Raw genomic sequence first — 20,045 nt, forward strand, 5'->3', positions numbered from 1 at the left:
GTCCGCGAGTCACCATCCCCTCTCCTCCTATTGGTGCGCCCATTCCGCCGCCTCTGGCCAATGGCCGGACGCCGAGCCCAGGCGCTGCAGGTAGCCCGGCGGACAGGGGCGTCCACCGATTGGCGGAAAGTTTGAACCGGCGCTGTGATTGGCCGGTCGCGGAGGTGGCAGCTTGCGGTGCTCCCCGAAGTTGCGCCGGTGTGTCATTCGAGGGAAGCGGCGGAGCAGTGAAAGAGGGGAAGGGGGGATGCTTTCACCCAGCCCGCAACAGTCCCAGCAGAGCATCTAGGAGCGGGAGGCACCCGCCACCTCTGCCCCCTCTCCCTCTGCTCAACACCGACAACAAGCCACTCGCTCCGCCGCCTTGCATGGACCCCTAGACCGGGTGCAGGACAGCCTCCTTTGACCTTCGCTCGCAAGGCTTTGCCCCCACCCCCACCTCACCCCCCGCCCCCTCTCCCCCCACCCATCCCACCCCCTCGACGAGTTAAAAAAAGTGACCCGTTTCTTGCTGGTTGCGGGGAATCCGGGCAGCCATGGATTTTCTCAGCTCTCCTTCCCGGAGGAAAAGAAGAAGTTGGATTTGGGACACGAGTTTATCTGTATTATCGTTGACCCTGTGGCAAACGTCGGTATTATCGTTGACCCTGTGGCAAACATCGGCCGCCCAGGCAGGTAAGGGAAGAACTTTTTGCATTCGCCTTGGAAGAGTTGCTTGCGATTACAGACTGCAAGTTGCCCAGAGTTGGTGACAGGAGAGAGAGAGAAGAGAGGGAGACAGAAGGGGAGGGAGAGGGAGGGAAAGAAAAAAGGGGAGAATAAACAAGTGGGAGAGGGAAAGGGAAGATGGAGAGAGAAAGAGAGGGGAGAGGAAGAAATGGGTTATAAAGAGAGGGGAGAGAGAAAAGGAGGAGGGGAAGAGAGAAAAGGAGAGGTGGAGATGGTGAGAGAAAGAGAGAGCAGGAGTGCAGGAATTAAAATTCAGGATTTTGACGCTTTGATTTCTTCGGATTCTGGACAATTCCGGGCTTGAATCGGAACTGCAAAACTTTGTGCGAAGTTTTCAGGAACTGCAAAGGTCATTTTGGATCGTGCGCCGAGAGTTCTGCGGTGACAGGGGCTGTGAGTGGGTTGCCAAGTCCGATGCAGTGCCGAAGGTGTCAATCAGAGCCCCACTGTCAGTCAGGTTGGGAGTGGTGGGACTCGGGGAGGCTTGTGCCGCCTCTCCCTTGTCCTCCAGCAGGAGTCGGGGGGCGGGGGATGCGATTCCAAGCCGGGCTGGGGAGGGTTGACGTGGTCAAAGAGGGTCGGCGACGCCATCTGTCGGTCTCTGGTCGCTCGCCGGCCAACTCACACCTCGGCGCCTTGCCCGAAGCAACGGGCCAGCAGGGCCGCTCCGGGTCACGGACGCGGCGAGGTCGAAACTCGGAGTTTGTCCCGTGGAAGGGTCGGGATGGGGTGGGGGCGTGGGGAAAGTTTGTGTGCGCCGACCAGATGAGAGCAGCGTATCCCAAGCCGGACCCAATCCCCGCTCCCAGGACTCGGCGCCCTGCAAGGAGCTTCCCGTCCCCTCAGCAGGTTGCGAAGGAGAGCACGACTTGGGGATGTTCGCCGCCGTTTCTCATCGGGCTCGCCAATTCTTTCATACTCTCTCTTCTCCATCCCATTGCTTCCTCTTCCCCTCCCCCTCCTCTCCTCCTGTTCCCCTTCTCCTCTTCCTCTCCCCCTTGTACCCCCTCCCCTTCCTCCCATCCTTGCTCTACCCCTTCCGCGCCCCTCCCCTTCCTCTCCCACTTCTTACCCCTCCTATTCTTCCCTTCGTTCCCCTTTCTACCCCTATTCTTTCCCCCCACGCATCCCTCCTATTCCTGAACTCAGCAACCACGACCCGCTACAGCTGACTATTTCTAGCTCGGCAGCGGGAAGCGACCCCCCCCCTCCCACCTGCCCCACCGTTGAGAGCGGCCAGACTGACATATGTCAGCATCTCCCGTCTGTCCGCGGTGATCTGATGTCCTGGGACCGGGTCACAGCCGAAACATTGGCCGTGCGTCAAGACCGCTGAACCCGACACAACCCCAGCCTTCGCCGGGCTTCTGACCAGTCGCTGGTGTGGGCGATGAGGGGCGAGGAGCCCCGCGCATTCGGTCTAAAAACAGCCAATTTAATTCGTCGCACCCGGTGTATTTTTAACCTCGCCATAACTATGAATATTTCCTACTGTAATTACACTGAGTATCCAGGCTGAAAACGTGGCAGGACTCGCAGATCCGAGAGTAAGGCTGCAGCTGCTCTGGGATTGCGAGGACCTGTTCCTCTCCCCCACTGCATGCCCACCTCCCTCAGGATCCCCACGACCCCTGCAGCTTGGGTCGGGGAGAATTCAAGATGCATCTTGTGGCGGCCGCTATCTGTGTCCCAGTCAAAGCATCATTCAGCTAAACAAGCAGTGTTGTTTGGACATGATGTACGCGCACGCTGGTTGAATCTTGTCAAAATCCCGGACAAACACTTCTTTCAAGTCTACAGTTAAACGGGGGAAAGAAAACTGATTTTTTAAAAGAGAATATTAAAAAAAAATCTCCAGATGGTTGGAGAGCTGAAATCAAAAGGGAGAAGGTTCTGGAAACCATCTGCAGGGCAGGATACAAAAGGGTTACTGTGGCCGGATTTGATGGGGAGGGGCGTCTTCCACCTGAAACGGAGACGCGTCTCGCATCCACAGATGCTGAGTGTTTCAAGCATTATGTGGGGGACGAGAGGTGGGACTCGGGGGGGGGGGGGGTGGTTGGGAGGCAAGGGGGAGTTTTGCGGGACGCTGCTACCTTGAGATAGCGGGCCTTGGAGTGGGTATACCAAGAGGGTTGGGATTTAGTTGGGTGGGATAGTGAGATGAAGGGGTAGAGTGAGTTATTGGCGGGAGATTGAGATGAGGGGGGTTATTGAGGAACGCTGAGATGGAGGATTAGAAGGAGTTATTAGGGAATAGTGTACTAGAGTGTGTTATTGGGTGATATGGTGGAGGGATCGAGGGAGTTATTTGAGATTGAAGGGGAGAGGGTTATTGGGGAATACTGAGATGGTGGGTAGAGGAGAGATGGAAGGGTAGGGGTTTATTTGGATTAATTGGATGGTGGGGTAGGGGGTTATTGGGGTTAATGAGGTGGGGTTAGGAGTTAATGAGGTAGGGGTAGGGGGTTATTGGGGTTAATGAGATGGAGGGAGAGGGGTTATTGGGGTTAATTAATTGGAGTGTAAGGGTTATTGGGGAAGAATTTGTGATGATGTGGTTGTTACTGGGGAGATTGAGATGATGGATTTGAGGGTTACTGGGAGATTTTGACGGTGGGTTGGTGGGAATTATTGGAGAGGTGAAGGGTTTATTGGGAGAGTGAGATGGAGGCTGGAGGTTGTAATGGGGAGGTGGGGTGGAATAGGGAGGGATCTGGAACGTGGAGGTTGTGGCTGGGTGTAGTTGAGGTGGGTGATGTTGGGGATTGGGGGTGCTGAGATTGCTCCGACCTACCAGCCTCGGGGCCCAAGAGAGGTAGAGGTGTGGGGATCTCCCCGCCCCTTCCCCGATCTATGTTGGAGAGTGAAGACGAGCGGTGAATTTTGAGCATTGACCTGGTCTTCTCCGTGGGACGGTTCCGAGGACACCCGGAAGGGCCGGGGTATCCGTGGCGGGGATTTGGGAGCGCTGAACGGAGGGGCGGGGGTGTTCACAGTTTGAAGCCCCAGCACCTTCCCCACCGTTTGTCCTCGCTCCCCCAGCGCTGCCTTCCGGCGACCTCAGACTGATTGACCAGGAACGGGGGAGGGGGGGGGGGGAATTAATAGTTCGGGTGGAGGGGTTGGTGGGGTATACCGCTGTGAATACCCTTGGGTTGGTGGGAGAATCATCCAAGGAAGGACCTGCCAGTCCATTGCTTAGCGTTTGGCTGGCACAAGCAGGGTCTGACACTTTGTTTCTCATGGGCTGACCCTTTCCAGACATGGATACCAGCTCTGTTCTGAGGGGGTGGGGGGCTACAGTGATGGAAATGCTCTCCCGTCCACGATTCCGCTTGGCAGTGGGCGGATTGGCACTGATACCCTGACCAGTTATCACCCCGAAGCTGAAGTGACCCCAGCAGTTTACAGTGGCCTGCGGCTCTCCCTGTACCTTGTTACAGCAGTAATCCAGTGCATCAGCTGTAAGGCGATGTTGGTGGTGGGGGGGGGGGGGGGGGGGTTGGTGAGGGTGCAACAGTCAAAGGGATACGTCATTCAACCCCGAGCGGAGGTGGAGGGTGGGGAGAGGAGGGCTGAGTCTAGGACTCCTCAACTTTGGCAGAGGGAACTCCGGTTCTTGCGCGTCGGACTCGTTCTCCTGACAGGCCACCGGTGAAGTAGGTCGGGCACATCTCAGTGTTAGATGGCCGGTCCAGGGGTAAAAACCTCTCCCCACCATCGAGAACCATCTACGGGAAACGCTGCCGTCGGAGAGTAGCAGCGATCATCAAGGATCCCCATCACCCGGCGCACCCTCTGTTTTGGAAAGAAGTATCGGGGCCACAAGACTCGCACTCAGCAGGTTCAGCAATAGCGGCCCCCCTCCCTCCACCATCAGACTTCTCGACGACAAACTTTTTTAAGGATTCTTCTCTGTATTTGCAGCCAGTTTAAGTTTCTTTATGTGTATGTTCTGTACAGTTTTTTTTTGGCGCTACCAATAAGTGGTAATTCTACCTGGCCCGCAGGGGGGAAAAAAAGCTCAGGGTTGTATGTGATGTACTCTGACAATAAATCGGAAATCTGCACCCATAACCCGGTCTCCGCATGCCTTCCCTACCCTTGCTCTTCATATCAACAGTACGAGACCGCTCGCCTTCCTTGTCCCGTCTGGGAGAAGCCCGAGTGGTCCCAGTATCCGTCGAAACTCAATCCGCCCGCGGGAACTCGGCAAGAGAAGGATGGCCAATGGCTTGGGTCCGGGAATCCTGAGGCCAGGAGGGCGCTGGAGAAGGGACCGGACCCTTTCCCGACCCGCGGAGGCCGGCTGCGTTCCCGCAGCGGATTGCGTTTGGCTTCCAGGGTCTCAGTCGCCCGTGGACACGCCTTTCACGTTGCGTCAATGGAAGGATTGGGAGCAGGTCACCCAGGGAAGGAAGTGTTGGCTTTGGAGGGGATCCAGGGGAGGGGGACGGGAATGATCCCCTGGAATGAAAGGGCGGGTCCTACAAGGACTGAACTCGCTGGAGTTCAGAAGAATGGGGGTGGTGGGGTTGGAGAAATCTCATTGATACCCATTGAAAGGAGAGACTGGATGTGGAGAGGATGGTGGGGGAAGAGTCTGGGGCTTCAGAATATACAACAAATATGGCCCTTTGGAACAAGGATGATCACCCAGAGGCTGGCGAATCGGAAATCCTTTGCGGCGGACGGTCATGGAGGCCAAGCCATTGGGTGGACAGGGCGAGGGGAGTGAATGGCCGAAGGGAGAAAGAGAGAGAGATCAGCCAGGACGGGCCGAACGGCTGGCGTTGGGCAGTACTTCTTGAACTCTCTCCTTCCCACGCCGTGCGATGTCGGGTCCTCGATGAAAGAGCTCTCTTGTCTCTGCCAGTCCACCAGGCTTGGTCAGGAAGCGCCAATGAATGGAACGTAGTCAGAATGCAGCCGTGTGGTCGGGGAGGGGGAGGCAAACGCACAAGGATTGCGTTGAAGGGCTTGGAGTTGAAAAGGGGCTCTCTTTTAAAATATATATATTTTTTCCAGGGATGAAGCACGGTTAAACGTGGCAAAACTTAGGCTAGGAAAGGCTGATTCATCGATGGGCGGAGGTCAGTCCACCTCTCTGGTACTGTCCGCTGGACGGGTGGGCTGCTTGGACAGGCGTGGTCTTTCCCACTCCCATCTCCTCCTCCCCACCTCCCTCTTCTCGTTCCATCCCACCTCCCCGTAACCCTGGTGGTGAGGAGGACTTTCTGTCTCGGGGAGGGAGGGCGCAGACCGCTTCTTGGGTTTTGGGGAGGGGGAACGAGCCAATCCCGAGTGCCTCTCCCCGGACGCGGTGAACCGGCTGCGCGGGCCATTCCCCCCCCCCCTTCCTCCTCCCCACGTCCACCCTTCTTGGCTTGGTGTTGGTCCCCTCTCCGGAGGTGGCGGTATAATTTCCCGGTTGCTGGCCCTGAGGGACGACGCAAGCCGAGAGAATGGGAAGTGGAGGCGGTGAGGTGTGGGGAAGGACGTGAGAAATGGAATTGGGGGTGGGGGAGAGACGTGCGGCTTCACAAACAGAGCGAAAGGAACGGAGAGCTGAATAGCCTTGATCGTACACTGGAGCGGTGTGTTGAGGAATGAATGAACAAGTGTGGGACTGCGCTGGCTCGGCTCCCAGCTCACCGCCGTTGGTGGTTCAGAGGGTGCCCTGGGCAAGACAGGAGAGTGCGAAGCCGCGCCTGCCTGTCCCATCCGGAGGGTGTCGGATCCTGCCACGAAGAGGGTGGGGTGGCGGCGGGCAGGGAAGTCCCGGGCACGGAACTTGGGAGTGGGGGGGTGCTCACGGAGGCGTCAGGCTGGGGCCAAGGTGGCGGGTGACTCAGCTCGCCCCTTTTCGGCCACGGCGGCTGGCCGCACTTAGCCTTGCAAAGACAGCCTTCAGAAATCAAAGTATTGAGCACAGGAGCTGGGATGTTCTCGGTGAGGTCGTCCAAGACATTGGTGAGGCCAAATTTGGAGTATTGTGTGCAGTTCTGGTCGCAGAACTACAGATTTACTAGGAGGGCCTTCAGGAGTTGAGTTACAGGGAAAGGTGAGGACTTTTATTCTTTGAATGAGGGGAGATTTCCAAAATTATGAGGGGAATAGGCAGAGTAAATGTGAGTACGCCTCACTTAGATTTGGAGAGAGGACAAGCCTTTAGGGTGAAAGGGGAAAGGTTTAGGCGGAACATTAGGGTGAACTTCTTCACAGGGAGTATGGAACGTGATGTGATTAACGCGGGCTGACTTTTCGGTTTTGGGAATAAATTGGACCGATAAATGGATGGGAGAGGGTTGAGGAATGGGTGCAGGTCGGAGGGACTAGCAGAATGTTGTTTTGGCATAGATTAGAAGTGCTGAATGGCCCAGTTTTTTCTGTGCTGTAGTGTTCTATGACATCACCCGGTTTGCCACCCACCGACAGAATGATTACATCTCTCCCCATAAGTCGAAGCGCCAAGGATGGGCGATGAACACTGCAGCGGAGATACTGGATCTTCGGCCAATCTAGTCTGCGATGAACTCTTTATTTCACCTGGTCCCATTGCCCTGCACCCTAGACCTCCATTCCCCTCCCATCCAAGTACCTCATTGATTAAACTAGAAAGCCTGAGTAAAACGCAAAAGTCTGCAGACAGTGAGATTTTAGCAAAAACACACCAAGAAATGCTAGAGGAACCCAGTCGGTCTTTTCAGCACCACAGGAGACAAACATATGTTGCTGGCAGATGCTGATGTTAAGTGCAAGGCTCAAAGCTGCTGGAGAATCCCAGCAGGCCATGCCAGTGACATTACTAGTGTTGGGCGTCATCCAGTGCAGTAACGCATGGACCATCATGGACCTTCTCTCATACCAAATCATATAGAATCCTTTTTGTACTAATATTACTCGTAAATTGGAATTCCCATATATCACTGAATGTATTGGCCATAATAGTGAGATAAACAATAAGCAAAATTAAAATTACAATATTGTACCACATCATTCTCAAAAAAAGTTATTGATATTGGTCCATAATTACTAATGGCCACAATATTGTAGTTAAAACACCAGAAAATCTGACCAAAGCAGCGACCGTAAAAACACCAGCAGCAACAAAAACAACAGCGCTTGCTTGTGCGGAAGAAACCTTGGGATTCAAAGCATCATTAACCTCAGGGAATAATACATTTCTGCTGAAACATTGCACAAAAAATTTATAGATAGTCAATTTGGTGTCACCTCCTCTGATGGTGTCACTTGATGTGGTCCACACCTCCCTAGTGATGCCAGTTGGTCACACAGAATTGATAGGTAGTAAAGTATCACCTATGTTTCAGGCCTGGGCATTTCCAATTTTCCCTTAAATATTGAAATTGAGCCTGCAATCCCCCACTTCAATTTTATTTACAAAAATTTATTCGGAACCACACAAAAACATACACAAAAATACATCTAAAACCACTACTAACATCTTGGAAGTTCACGAGAAGTGGTAAATCACTGTGATACCCTATTTACATTTTCAAATTAAAACCCCATTATTACTGGTTAAGATGCACTTGATTCTCTGGGGGGAGGGAGGGGCCACAGTTCCGGGAACTTGCCCACTGCCCCCTCGGATACTGTGTGCTCCGGGTCCAACACCGCACAGTCCCAGACCGGAAGGGGGCCAGGCAGTCGGCTCGCCCTGAACCCTTGACTACCCATGAATAGCCAGTTTTGCCCGGCCCAGCAGCAACCCTTCAAGGAGATCCTCCGGCATTCACTGCGAACCGTGCCACCAAACCCACCACCTTGTTTCACACTCACCACACCTCTGAGTGAAGGGGTTCCCCTGAATGTTTAAATGTTTTTACCTTTCGCCTTTAACCCACAGTTCTTGTCTCATCCAACCTTGGTGGAAAATGCCCAGTAATGCCCAAATCAATCTTAAAACTTGTGGCTAACATTGGAGAGACTGGGCGCAGATTAGACATACAGTACTTTTACAGGCCAATTTGGCTCTGGGAGTCCGTGCCACCCAATTTACACCCCATTAACCGACACTCTGGTACTTTTTTTTTGAGGAATGGGAGGAAACGGGAGCTCCCAGAGAAAACCCATGCAGACATGGTGTGAATATACAAACTCCTTTCAGACAGCATGAGATTCGAACCCAGGTCCAGTCCCGATCACTGGGGCTGTAAAGGCGTTACACTGACAGTGCCTCCCCATTGCGAGATCACCTAGTTGGGCACCTTTGCTCCATCCGCACCAGTGACTGGAACATCCCAGTGGCCAACCATTTCACTCCCGCACTCATATGTCTGCCTGATGCACCGTCCCACCAAAACCCCCACAAATTGGAGGACCAAAACCTGATTTTCCGTCTGGGCCCTCTCCAGCCAAATGGCATTAACATCGACTTTTCTGGTTTCTGTTAATCTGCTCTCCCCTCCCCCCTTCCCTTCTCCAGTTCTCCTCCGTCCCTTCTTCCAGCCATTCCTCCTGCCCGATTGCTGCTGTCCCCTCCCTCTCTTCTCCACCTATCACCTCCCCCCCTCCAAACTACTGACATTTTTTCCATACTTTGATGAAGGGCTCAAACCCAAATCGTAGTTATGCATCTTTACCTTGCCATTATAAAGGGCTCTGCCAAGTTTCTCCAGCATTGTGTCCTTTGATGCTTGCGCACGATTAATCTCTTGCACACCTCTTCCCAGAACATCCCATCCCACTAACTCCTGCTAATCCAAACAGGTCATGATTTCAGCTGACATGTCAAATACGGAGCCCAAATTACTGCCCCGTCTTGCTATTGAAGTTACAGCATGGTTTGTGACAATAGTAGATAATTTATATAGCCAATTGCATCAGAGTGAGAGACGTTTTCTGACAGAACATTTATCAGCGGTGAAAAAATCAGACCGAAAATTTATTTGGAGTATTGAGTTCAGTTTTGGTCAACTAACTGCAGGAAGGACAACAATGAGATTGAGAGAGTGCAGGGAAGAATTACAAGGATGTTGCAGGGACTGGAGAAGCTGAGTTACAGGGCAAGGTTGAACAGGTTAGAACCTTATTCCCTGGAGTGTCAGAAAAAAATGAGGGGGTATTTGCGTGAGGAATGCAAAATTATGAGGGTACAGATAGAGCAAAGGCAAGCATGCTGCTTCCTGCTGAAGTTGGATGAGATACAAACCAGAGGCTGTGGGTTGGGGGTGAAAGCTAAGAGGTTTAATGCAATGGGAGTGTGGAATGAGCTGAAGTGGTGAATGCAGGCTCGATTTTTGACATTTCAGAAAAATTTGGATGAGGGAGGTGTGGTCCAGATGCAGATCAATGGGGCACAGGCACAGACTAGATGGGCCAAAGGGCCTGTTTCTGTATCATAGTGTTCTATGATCATTGAGCCACTGATTTGTGGACAAGTTTGACTGTTCCCTTTTGCTGTAATCGAGCTTGTCCTTTTTACCATCAGTACCATTGGTCTGATTCTGCGCTGGGTCAGGCAGGGTGGGGGATTGGAGGTGGGCTTGGAGGGATTCTCACAGATGGGGGTCATGGTGGGAGCATGGAGATGGGGAAGTTTTTGGGTGGGTCAGGATGGGTGGTGGGGTGCAGAGGTGGATGGCTGGGTCAAGGGGAGGCTCCTGGCTGCTTGGGGGGTCGGGGGGGGGGGGAAAGGATGGGCTGGAGGCACTGGGTGAGGGGATGGGGGTAGATCTGATGTTTGACATGGAGTGGTGGAGTGAGGGGGAATCGGTGCAGGGGTTCCATGGGATGTGTGTCGCGGGGAGTCTGAGGAGGTGCCTGTGTTTTGGGGACTGTCCGGGTGATCTGTCTGCATGATGTGCGTGAGTATGAGGGTCATCTGTGTGGGTGGGGGTTGATTTGTGTATGTGGGTGATGATCTGTGTGGGTGGGGGGTGATCTGTGGACTGGGGATATGGGGTTGTGAGCTGGGGTGTGTGAGTGTCTGCAGAGGGTTCATTTATCCAGACCAGTGTCTTCTGACTGCAGGTCTGGATGTGTGGTCATAGCTTTGTTCTGGTGTCCTGTGGGACCACAGCTGGGCACAGGGTCTAGTGGGTGGGAAGTGCCACAGGACACTGTGACGACTACTGACGTAACCAGACCTACGGACAAACAGGTTTCCTCCCCTGCCCCAGGTCACAGTGCGGACCTTTCCCCTCCAGAGATTGTGTTCTGGAGGCCCAGGACATTGACTCATTCAATTCAGACCCTCACTGTCTGCTGAACCACAGTGCTGAACAGTCAATTTGGCCTCGTTGGGTGGGTGATGACGACAGTTTGATGAGGTTGGTTGGAGCGGTGGCAAAGCCAACGAAAACCAGGGAACATCACAGCTCAGAAACCCATCTAGTCTGAACCAAACTATTTTTCTGCCGTCCCCCTCATCTGCACCCAGTCCATATCCTTTCACACCCCTCCAATCGATATACCTGTCCAAATATTTCTTTAATGTCAAAATTGAGCCCACATTACCACTTCAGCAGTTCCCAATTTCCACCACTCTCTTCATGAAGAAGTTCCCCTTAAACTTTTCCCATTTCTCCCTTAACCCATGTCCTCTGCTTTGTATCTCATCCAACCTCAGTGGAAAAGGCCTTCTTGCACTTATTTTACCTGTACCCTTCATAATTTTTTTTAATATAAAATCTCCCCTCATTCTCTGATGTTCCAGGGAATGAAGTTTACTCTCTCCCTGTAACTGAGTTCTTGAAGTCATGGCAGCATCCTTGTAAATCTCTGCACTCTTTCAATCTTAAGGCACTTTCAGGTGGCCAAAATACCTCGACGTAAAGCCGCTTAACCCTCCTCCGGGAGGGATAATCACTGGAGCACTGAAGTCCCCCCAGGCACCTGAATGCAGTCGCCTGAAAACGGCTGCTAAGGAGATGACATCAGCTGGTGAGCGCCTGACAGCTCCCTCCCCACTGCCCCTGCCCCCTGGCGCGGGATGTCAGAGCTGGGGTGGGACAGGAGCCGGAGTGCGCTCCAAGGCGCCTCCCGTGCAGCTGTCCCTTTCAGGGGGCTAGCGCTGCGCTTTTAGCGCTGGCCACCTGAACGACCGTTCCACAGGTCTGAATCCGCTTCTGCAGGCGCATTCTTGGCGGAGAATGCACCTGAAGGCAGCTTTACTGATATCTTTCCTGTGGTTAGGTGACCCAAAAACTGTGCACAGTGTCCCAATTTGGTCTCATCCTCGTTTCGTCAGACCTCACCCAAGTTCTCACTGTGGGTGAGGTCAAGCTTCTGCCATCCACAGGGTCCACAGGGGAGAGCGGGCAAGAAGTCTCTTCCCCACATGGGAGGTCCTGCCTTGAAAGGAAGGTCTTCCCCCCCCCCCCCTCTACTTCCCCCTCAATCAAAATGATTCAGCTGCCGAATCCATCAACGACGTGGCTGGGGGAGGGGTACCTCTCCCAATTGCCCCCTCTCGTCATCTCAGCCAATCACAGGACCTCCCCCCGCCCCCCCGTCCACCGGAGACTTCTTGCCTTGAGCTGATCTCCCTCGCTGTCTGACGGAGTAGACAATCACATTCTCATATGTCTGGAACTATACTCCACGTCTGGATTCGGGATCATTCATTTCCTCTGTGCATGGAGACCGTTTGCAGCTCAAACGTGGCCGATCATTTCCAGATCTCCACTATAAATATTCCTGCAGATATATTTTTCTCTGCAGGTGTGTCTCCTGGTTTTGACACAGGAATGAATGATATGTTGACGAATGGAAATTCAACTGAAAAGCACTGGAGATTTTGCAAACTCCGCATCAAATTTTGCTCTCAGCTGAATTGCAACAACTTTCAACACCTTCTTCCAATGACGCCTCTTGGAGCATCTTACTTTACTGTGTTATGAGATCAGCAATGGGACCGTCCTTTCCGAGGGCACATCTAACTATGGGGGTAAAACCCCAGCCCGCAGGACATCTTTCGGACTGGTTTCGACGGTATGATTCTCTCGGTTAAATCCCCAGCTCGTAAGCAAGTGTAGCAAAGCAAAAAAAAAAGACGCTGTGGTCGAGTGGTTTAGCAGGGAGAACTTGATTGGTTTTCCTTCAAGTGCTCTCCTGTAACTGAATCTCTTGAAGTATTTAAGCAGAAAGTCCTGGTAAAACATTTAAGTTCAGGAATTTCATGCCTCATCTCCCACACATCTTGAGACGCGGTGCTTATGATCCTTTTAAAGTTTGCAAAAGAAAGTTGGGATTGGAAAAAAAGATTTTCATCTGCAGTCAATTCAAAATGATGTAAGGATTGTCAACGGATGGAATTGGCCCCTCTGTTTTGACGGGTTTATTATTCATGGGCACCGTCGGGCACTACCAGTAACCACAGAGAGACAAGCTGAGGGAACAATAGGCTTTAATACACCTTGCTGGCCCGCATCCCAGGATAGGAATGGCGGCAAGGGAGAGGTGGCTCGACCTTTATGGCCCAGGACCACGGGGGTAGGAGTCATAGGGTATGAGCCATTCGTGGACGGGCCACCTCCATATACATAACCGACAATGGTAACAACATACAATGGAGGAAACATATCACCACAGGCACATCACTCCTGACTCGACGTTATGGGGACCAAGTTCGAACAAGGAGGCTGTGTCGGTTCTCAGGAACCCTCCCCCCCCCCCTCCAATGGCCGGCCATGTTAAATCCCCTCTCCCTTCCCACACTCACCTCTCCCTTCCTTCGCCTTTGTTCCGATCCCACCACCCCCACCCCACCTGTCTTCCTGAAGCAGGGTTCCACCTGGAACCCTCCAGGGTATTTGGCCTGGCCTTCTGCAATTCATCCTTTATTCATCTGCAAGGTCCAAGGAGACGGGGGAATCTCTGACAGGGGGAGAGAGAGAGAGAGGGAGGGGGAAAAGAGAGAGAAAGAGGGGAAAAGAGAGAGAAAGAGGGGAAGAGAGAGAGAGGGGAGAGAAAGAGAGAGGGGAGAGAGGGAAAAAGAGGGGATAGAAAGGGAGAGGTTGGAGGGGGAGAAAAAGGGGGAAGAGAGAATGTAGAGAGGGGGAGAGAGTGGGGAGAAGGGGACAAAAGGGGAAGAGAGAGAGGAGGAGGGGAAAGTGGGGGGGGGAGGGGGTGAGATACCCAGTTTGTGACCATTCTGATAATGATATCCCATCTCAGGTAGCACCCTCCCCTCCCCACCCCACTCATTCTCTCCCCATTGTTGTCCCTTCTGTTTCTCACACCTGGAAGAACATTGCCCTTGCCAGAAGACTGAAAAGTCTTGGCCACTCCTCATCAAGTCCACCTTCCTGAACCCCTCAAAGCCCTTACCTTGACAAAGGGCTCAGGCCCGTAATGTTGGCTGCAGAACGTCACCTCCAATGAATGGCACGGGTCCGGCTGAGTTATCTTCAGCACTCCACTGTATTAACCACTTTCCTTATTTTCTGCAGATAAAAGGTTTGGCACTCAATTTCTGCATTGATATAGTCCAGACGCATAACATATCGTGCCAAGACCTTCAATAACACAGCAACTGTGGCCACTTCTCGCAGTACTAATTTGTATTCATTGCAGGATCTCAGGGCAAGGGTTGAATTGGATTGTTTAATTTTATTTTTAATTTAGAGATACAACACAGTTACAGGCACTTCCAGCCCACGAGCGTGTGCCGTCCAGTTAACCTGCCTCCCTCCTCCCCACTGTATATTTTTGAAGGGTGGGAGGAAACTGGAGCACCTGGAGGAAACCCATGCAGGTCACGATAGGGGGGGGGGGGAGTGTGCAAACTCTTTACGGAGAGCACTAGATTCTGGCGCTGTTGTGGTGCCATGCTAACTGCGCCACGCTTTCCCAGGTGCCCACTGAAGAGCTCTGGTCTGTGAGCTATTCAGCAAGTTATCTCCCATCCCGCACTGTGATGCACCTGGGCAGGGACTCATCCCCAATCTGGGTGGAAGAGAAAGCCCCAGCTCACCTCAACCTGTGGTCTGTGGGCTTGCTCTCATGACAAAATAAATTCTCCGAAGTATTCTCTCATGAACACAAAACAAAATTTCCAATGATCTGGGTTGGGGTTGGAATTCTCCAGTTCCCCGTCCTCTCTGGTGGTCTATGGGTTCATCGCAGGTCACCCCATAGTTCTTTGCAGCGTTTGCATAAGGTTGACAACCACTGGTCCGATTCATCCTGAGGCCCTCACCCTCCCCTCCACCTACTGGCGTCACTGGGAGGGGGGAAGGTGAGGGGGTGTGCGGACTGCACCAGGTGACACCATCAGAGGAGGGTGACACTAAAATGTCTGTCTATATAATTTTTGTGCAGTGTTTCAGCAGAAATATATTATTTTTTATAAAAATATCCCTGTAGTTTGTTCTAAAAACAAAAACATTTCTCGTCAGCCCAGCTGACATGGATCAATAGACCCAGAAGGCCCATTTACATTTTGTACCTTCTAATGTGCTCCAGTCAGAGCTGTCATTATTAGCCAATGACCACGGCCCTTTGAATCACATGGTTTCTTCCGCACAAGCAAGTGCTGCTGTTTTTGTTGCTGCTGGAGTTTTTATAATCGCTGCTTTTGTCAGATTTTCTGGTGTTTTAGCTACAATATTGTGGTCATTAGTATTTGTGGACCAACATCAATAACTGTTTTGAGAATGAAGCCGTTCGATATTGTAATTTAATGGTGTAATTTTAATTTTGCCAGTCGCTTATCTCATTACTATTGCTGTTACATTCAGAGTTATATGGGAATTCCAATTTATGAGTAAATTTAGTACAAAAAACATTACTGAGGATTCAGTATGGTCTGGTACAGGAGGAGCTCCACGGTGGGAGGGGTGATACCATGAGTTATCGCACTTGGTGACACTAACCCAAGTGACACCCCTGCCTCCACCCTCTCCCCACTTCCCCATCACCACTGGTCTAGCCCCGAGGACCTGGGCTGGGTACCTGCGTGTTACTGGATCCAACACGGATGTCAGGGTAAGGGGACAGATCTGTGCAGGAGTGTCATTGGTAAACTCATGTATTCTTGACTGCTTTCCACCAGAAGGTGAGGGGCTGATGCTGGCGGGGTGTGGGAAAGAGAGAAGGCCACCGGCTGTTGAGGAACCACCGTGGTTGCTGACGCACCATCCATCGCCCAACCTTCTACAGAACAAGCCTCCATTTTCCTTGCCTTCATTCTGGCCAGTTTCTGACGGATCAGTGGGCGGTTGCTGGTTAGTGGACAAAAAGGCCTTTTCCTGTACTGTGTTGTTGTATGAATCTACTTTCAACCACCAGCTGGTAGGTCCTGCGGCATCTGTGTAAGGTTGATTCATCCTGAGGCCCCCACCCCTCCATCCCTTCCCCTGTTGCCATTGACATCTTTTCCAAAAGAAAAAAATCCACCATTCCTGATCCTTCACTCCCACCCATTCTGTGTGTCTGAGTCAGGGTCGGCGGCAAGGAGAGGGCATTCACAGGCATCCCCCCCCAACATGAGGTATTGCGATCCCCCTTTACTGCCCACAACCATTGGCACCCCAAATGAGGCATTGCAACCCGCAGCCTAGCGCCATTGGTCATGCAATATAAACAGTGTGTTTGTCTGCTATGTCGGAGGAAGGTGCGTGGAGGAGGTTCATGATAGACACCACCACCCCCAGCCCACCCTTTCCCGCTGAGCAATTTTTTGAAGGTCAGATTGCGCCCCCCTTTGCAGTTACCCTGATGCCCTTCCCCCCCATCCCCCACTTGTTTTGGTGCTGACGCCTGGTCTGGGCCTTGCATTGATTGGGTCAGGTTGTTCAGGTTGGGTTGGATCAGGTCAGATCACACAGGTGTATTTGGGCGGTGTGGACACTGTGGGCCGTAAGGCCCTGTTGTAACCCTAACATAAACTGGAACCACCAGCAGGCTAGGCAGCAACTGGGGAGGTGGAGGCTAGGGACAGTCAAAGCAGCTCAGTCACTCTTTGCCAGAACTAGATGAGCCAGCCTTGGACGGAAGGTTCGAGAATGCAACCAACTCGAGAGAGCACAGCTGAACGAATGTGTGGAGCTTATTGTCATACACAGAGTACAATATACACGTGCTACGGAGGCCTGACTGCAGCTTCCCAGGAACATCCCACCTAAACTAAATAGAATAACGGCAAATGAGTTTAAATATCTTCTAACAATGAAAATTCACTGTTGACTGCAGTGTGTTCAGGGTGGCACAATTGACATAGCCGTTTGGGCAACGCTGTTTCAGCACCGTTGACCTGGGGATCGAATCCTGCGCTGTCTGTAAGGAGTTTGTAAGTTCTCCCCGTGTCTGCGTGGGTTTTCCCGGGGACTCCAGTTTCTTCCCACCCTCCAAAAACACATGGGGATTGTAAGTCTGGGCGGCACGGGCTCGTGGGCGGCTAGGGTCCTGTTACCGTGCCGCAGGTCTAAAGGTAAATTTAAAATTGCATCATCACACCATAAGAAAACAAATTAATTTGACAACACATACTCCGTGCTTTGGACGATCTTTCAAACAGCTGGCAAAATCATCTGTGAAAGCCCAAGTTGAATGCATTGGATTTCTGGTCGAGGAGGTAGAAGGCTTCACAGAGTTCTTTTGGAATATTGGCCTGGATTCAGGCTGTTAATCACATTCCAGTTCAGCGGGAACGTAGCTGTGAATTCACTCCGGGGCCCCTTCTTTGCCTCTTGCGTCTGAATGACTTGGCTCAAGGTTTCAGGAAAGACATCCTTGCATTCACCAGGTTGTCCATTGCTCTCTCAATTTACCGTATTTCCGTTTGTTATTTCTTCTCCTGTCTTACCCCTGCCTTCTGTGGCTTTGCATTACTGAATGGATTCAGTCTGACTGTGTTTCCGCCTGTGTGTCAGAGAGAGAGGTGTGTGTGTGTGTGTGCGCGCGTCAGAGAGAGATTTTAACTAAAACATTTTTGTTTTCGTCTTTGTGTAGCGGCTGTGCAATACCACACTTCCATCATCTATGTTAATAATCCTAATTAGAGGTGATAATTGGCTAATTTTAGCCAGAATCATGGGTATTAACACAGGCTGTGGGCTGGTGGTATCTCACAGCCGCTGCACGATTGGCGATGCCCAAGACCCTCTGTTTCTCAACAGGATGAGAAGCTTTAGATTTTCACAAGGAACAGAAGCCGGCCATTCGGCCCATCGGATCTGCTCCGCCCTGAGCTAAACCATTCTCACATCGAGTTCCGACCTTTCCCCCAGATCCCTGGCTAGTTAGATGCCAGTCAATCTCCCCCCTGAACTCCCCCGATGATCGGGTCTCCGCAGCTGGATGTAGCAACAAATTCCACAAATCCACGACCCTCTGCCGAAAGAAATTTCTCTTTATCTCGGTTTTAAATGGGTACCTTCTCATTCTATGACCGCGCCCTCTCATCCTGGATTCACCGACTAAGGGAAACAACTTATTCACATCGACAGTTCCAACATTCAAAATGTTTCTTTGAGATCCCCTCTCATTCTTCTAGACTCCAATGAATAGAGACCAAGGCTGCTAAACATTCCTCATCTGTTAGCCCCTGCATTCCAGGAATCATCCTGGTCAATCTTCTCCGTACTCTCTCCAACATCCCTTCTAAAATAAGGGGCCCAAAAGTTCGCGCGTTTACTCCAAATGAGGTATCACCTGTACCCCGTCGAGCCTCATCAACACCTCTTTATTCTGATACACTATTCCTCTTGGAATGAATGCCAACAAAGCATTCGCTTTTTTTTTACTGCTGATCCAACCTAGTGGTTCACCTTTAGGGTATCCTGCATGAGGACCCCCAAGTCTCTTTGCACTTCAGAAATTTGAATTTTCTCCCCACCCGAGTAATAATTGGTCTGTTTATTTCCTCTTCTGAAATGTCAAACCGTACATTTCTCAACATTGGATCTCACCCGCCATTTCATTGCCCACTCTCCAAGTCTCTCTGCAACCTTTCGGTTTCTTCAACACTTTCCACTCCACCAGCTGTCTCGGTGTCATCTGCAAACTTGGCCACAAAACCATTCAGTCCATAATCTAGATCATCGATATATGTTGGAAAAAGAAGCGGCCCCAACACCGACCCCTGTGGAACACCACGAGTAACCGGCAGCCCACCAGAACAGGATCCCTTTATTCCCATCCTTTGCTTCCTGCCTATCAGCCAATGTTCCCCCCAATCTAATATCATTCCTGTAATTTCAAGGGCTCTCACCTTATTAAGCAGCCTCCTATCGAAGCACCTTATCGAAGTCCTTTTGAAAATCCAAATACACAACGTCCACAGTCTCTCCCTTGTCCATCCTACTTGAGGTTTCCAATAGATTCCAATAGGATCTTCCCTTCATGAAACAATGCTGGCCTGGACCTACCATGCCATGAACCTCAAGGTACTTCCTAACCAATAACCTTCCAACCACTGTGTCAGTATAGGCCTATAATTTCCTTGCTTTTGTCTCCCTCCTTTCTTAAACAGTGGAAGTACATTTGCGACCTTCCAGTCCTCCGGAGCCAAGCCAGAAGATAGCCTTGGTCTCCGTTGCCACAGTAATGCTGTTTTCTTCCAGAGAAGTGCCTATCGAGGTCTTCGGCTTACGCCAGTGGGGCGATTCTGAAGGGGTCGCAGGACCCGCGGGGAATTTTGCTCAATTCTGTCAAGTTCGAAACATGACTTGGAAATAAGCAGCTGAATAGCGCTGAAGGAACTGTCACGAGATTTACTGGCTTGAGGGGTGTGAGAGAGATCGGCTCAGTGGTATGTGTTATTGTCCCACGAGCTTGATCGATCTGCTGAGCTATTAAGAAGGCAATGAAGAGTCTGTCTGTATAGACCAGCCCAGGCAGGGATTAAAAATCATCCTTCAAACCCCCATCCCCGGAAAATCACTGCTAAATCAAATGTCATTTTTTATGTTAACCCATCAACAATGCATGTAATGAGTCATATTGACAAGGCTGCTTACTGGTTGAAGAACTTGAGCAGCGGCAATGAGATCTCACAGCCCTCCACTCTCTTGTTACATCAGTGGATAAATGCGATGGTGGAGGGCAGTGTTTCTCAACTTTTTTCTTTCTGCTCACGTACCATGTTAAGTATTCCATGTGCTCTGTGATTAGTAAGGGATTGCTTAAGGTGGGATGTGGGTGGGAAGAAAAAGGTTGGGAAACCACTGTTTTAATCGTCCCTCGTGGACTCGTCATGTGTATGATTTCAGCACTCTGAATGAAATGGGCCAATGGCAATGTTTCCCTCAAGCGAACTATTTCACTAACAATTGGGTCTAGAGCAGTGATTCTCAATCTTCCCACTCACATCCCACCTTAAGCAATCCCTTACTAATCAC

General features: G+C 51.4%; 1 protein-coding gene across 1 annotated transcript in view; it reads left to right on the top strand.

The window, feature by feature from the left end:
• Positions 1 to 223: 223 nt before the first annotated feature.
• The window catches only part of LOC138754746 (collagen alpha-1(V) chain-like), a 244,223-nt gene continuing 224,401 nt past the window's right edge, over positions 224 to 20,045 (top strand). Inside the window, exon 1 of the mRNA XM_069919517.1 lies at positions 224 to 675. Within this exon, the coding sequence (XP_069775618.1) occupies positions 537 to 675 (139 nt within the window). The 5' untranslated portion in view covers positions 224 to 536. The remainder of the gene's footprint in view (positions 676 to 20,045) is intronic.

This window comes from Narcine bancroftii, chromosome 2, assembly GCF_036971445.1.
Source record: "Narcine bancroftii isolate sNarBan1 chromosome 2, sNarBan1.hap1, whole genome shotgun sequence".
NCBI classification, from domain to species: domain Eukaryota; kingdom Metazoa; phylum Chordata; class Chondrichthyes; order Torpediniformes; family Narcinidae; genus Narcine; species Narcine bancroftii.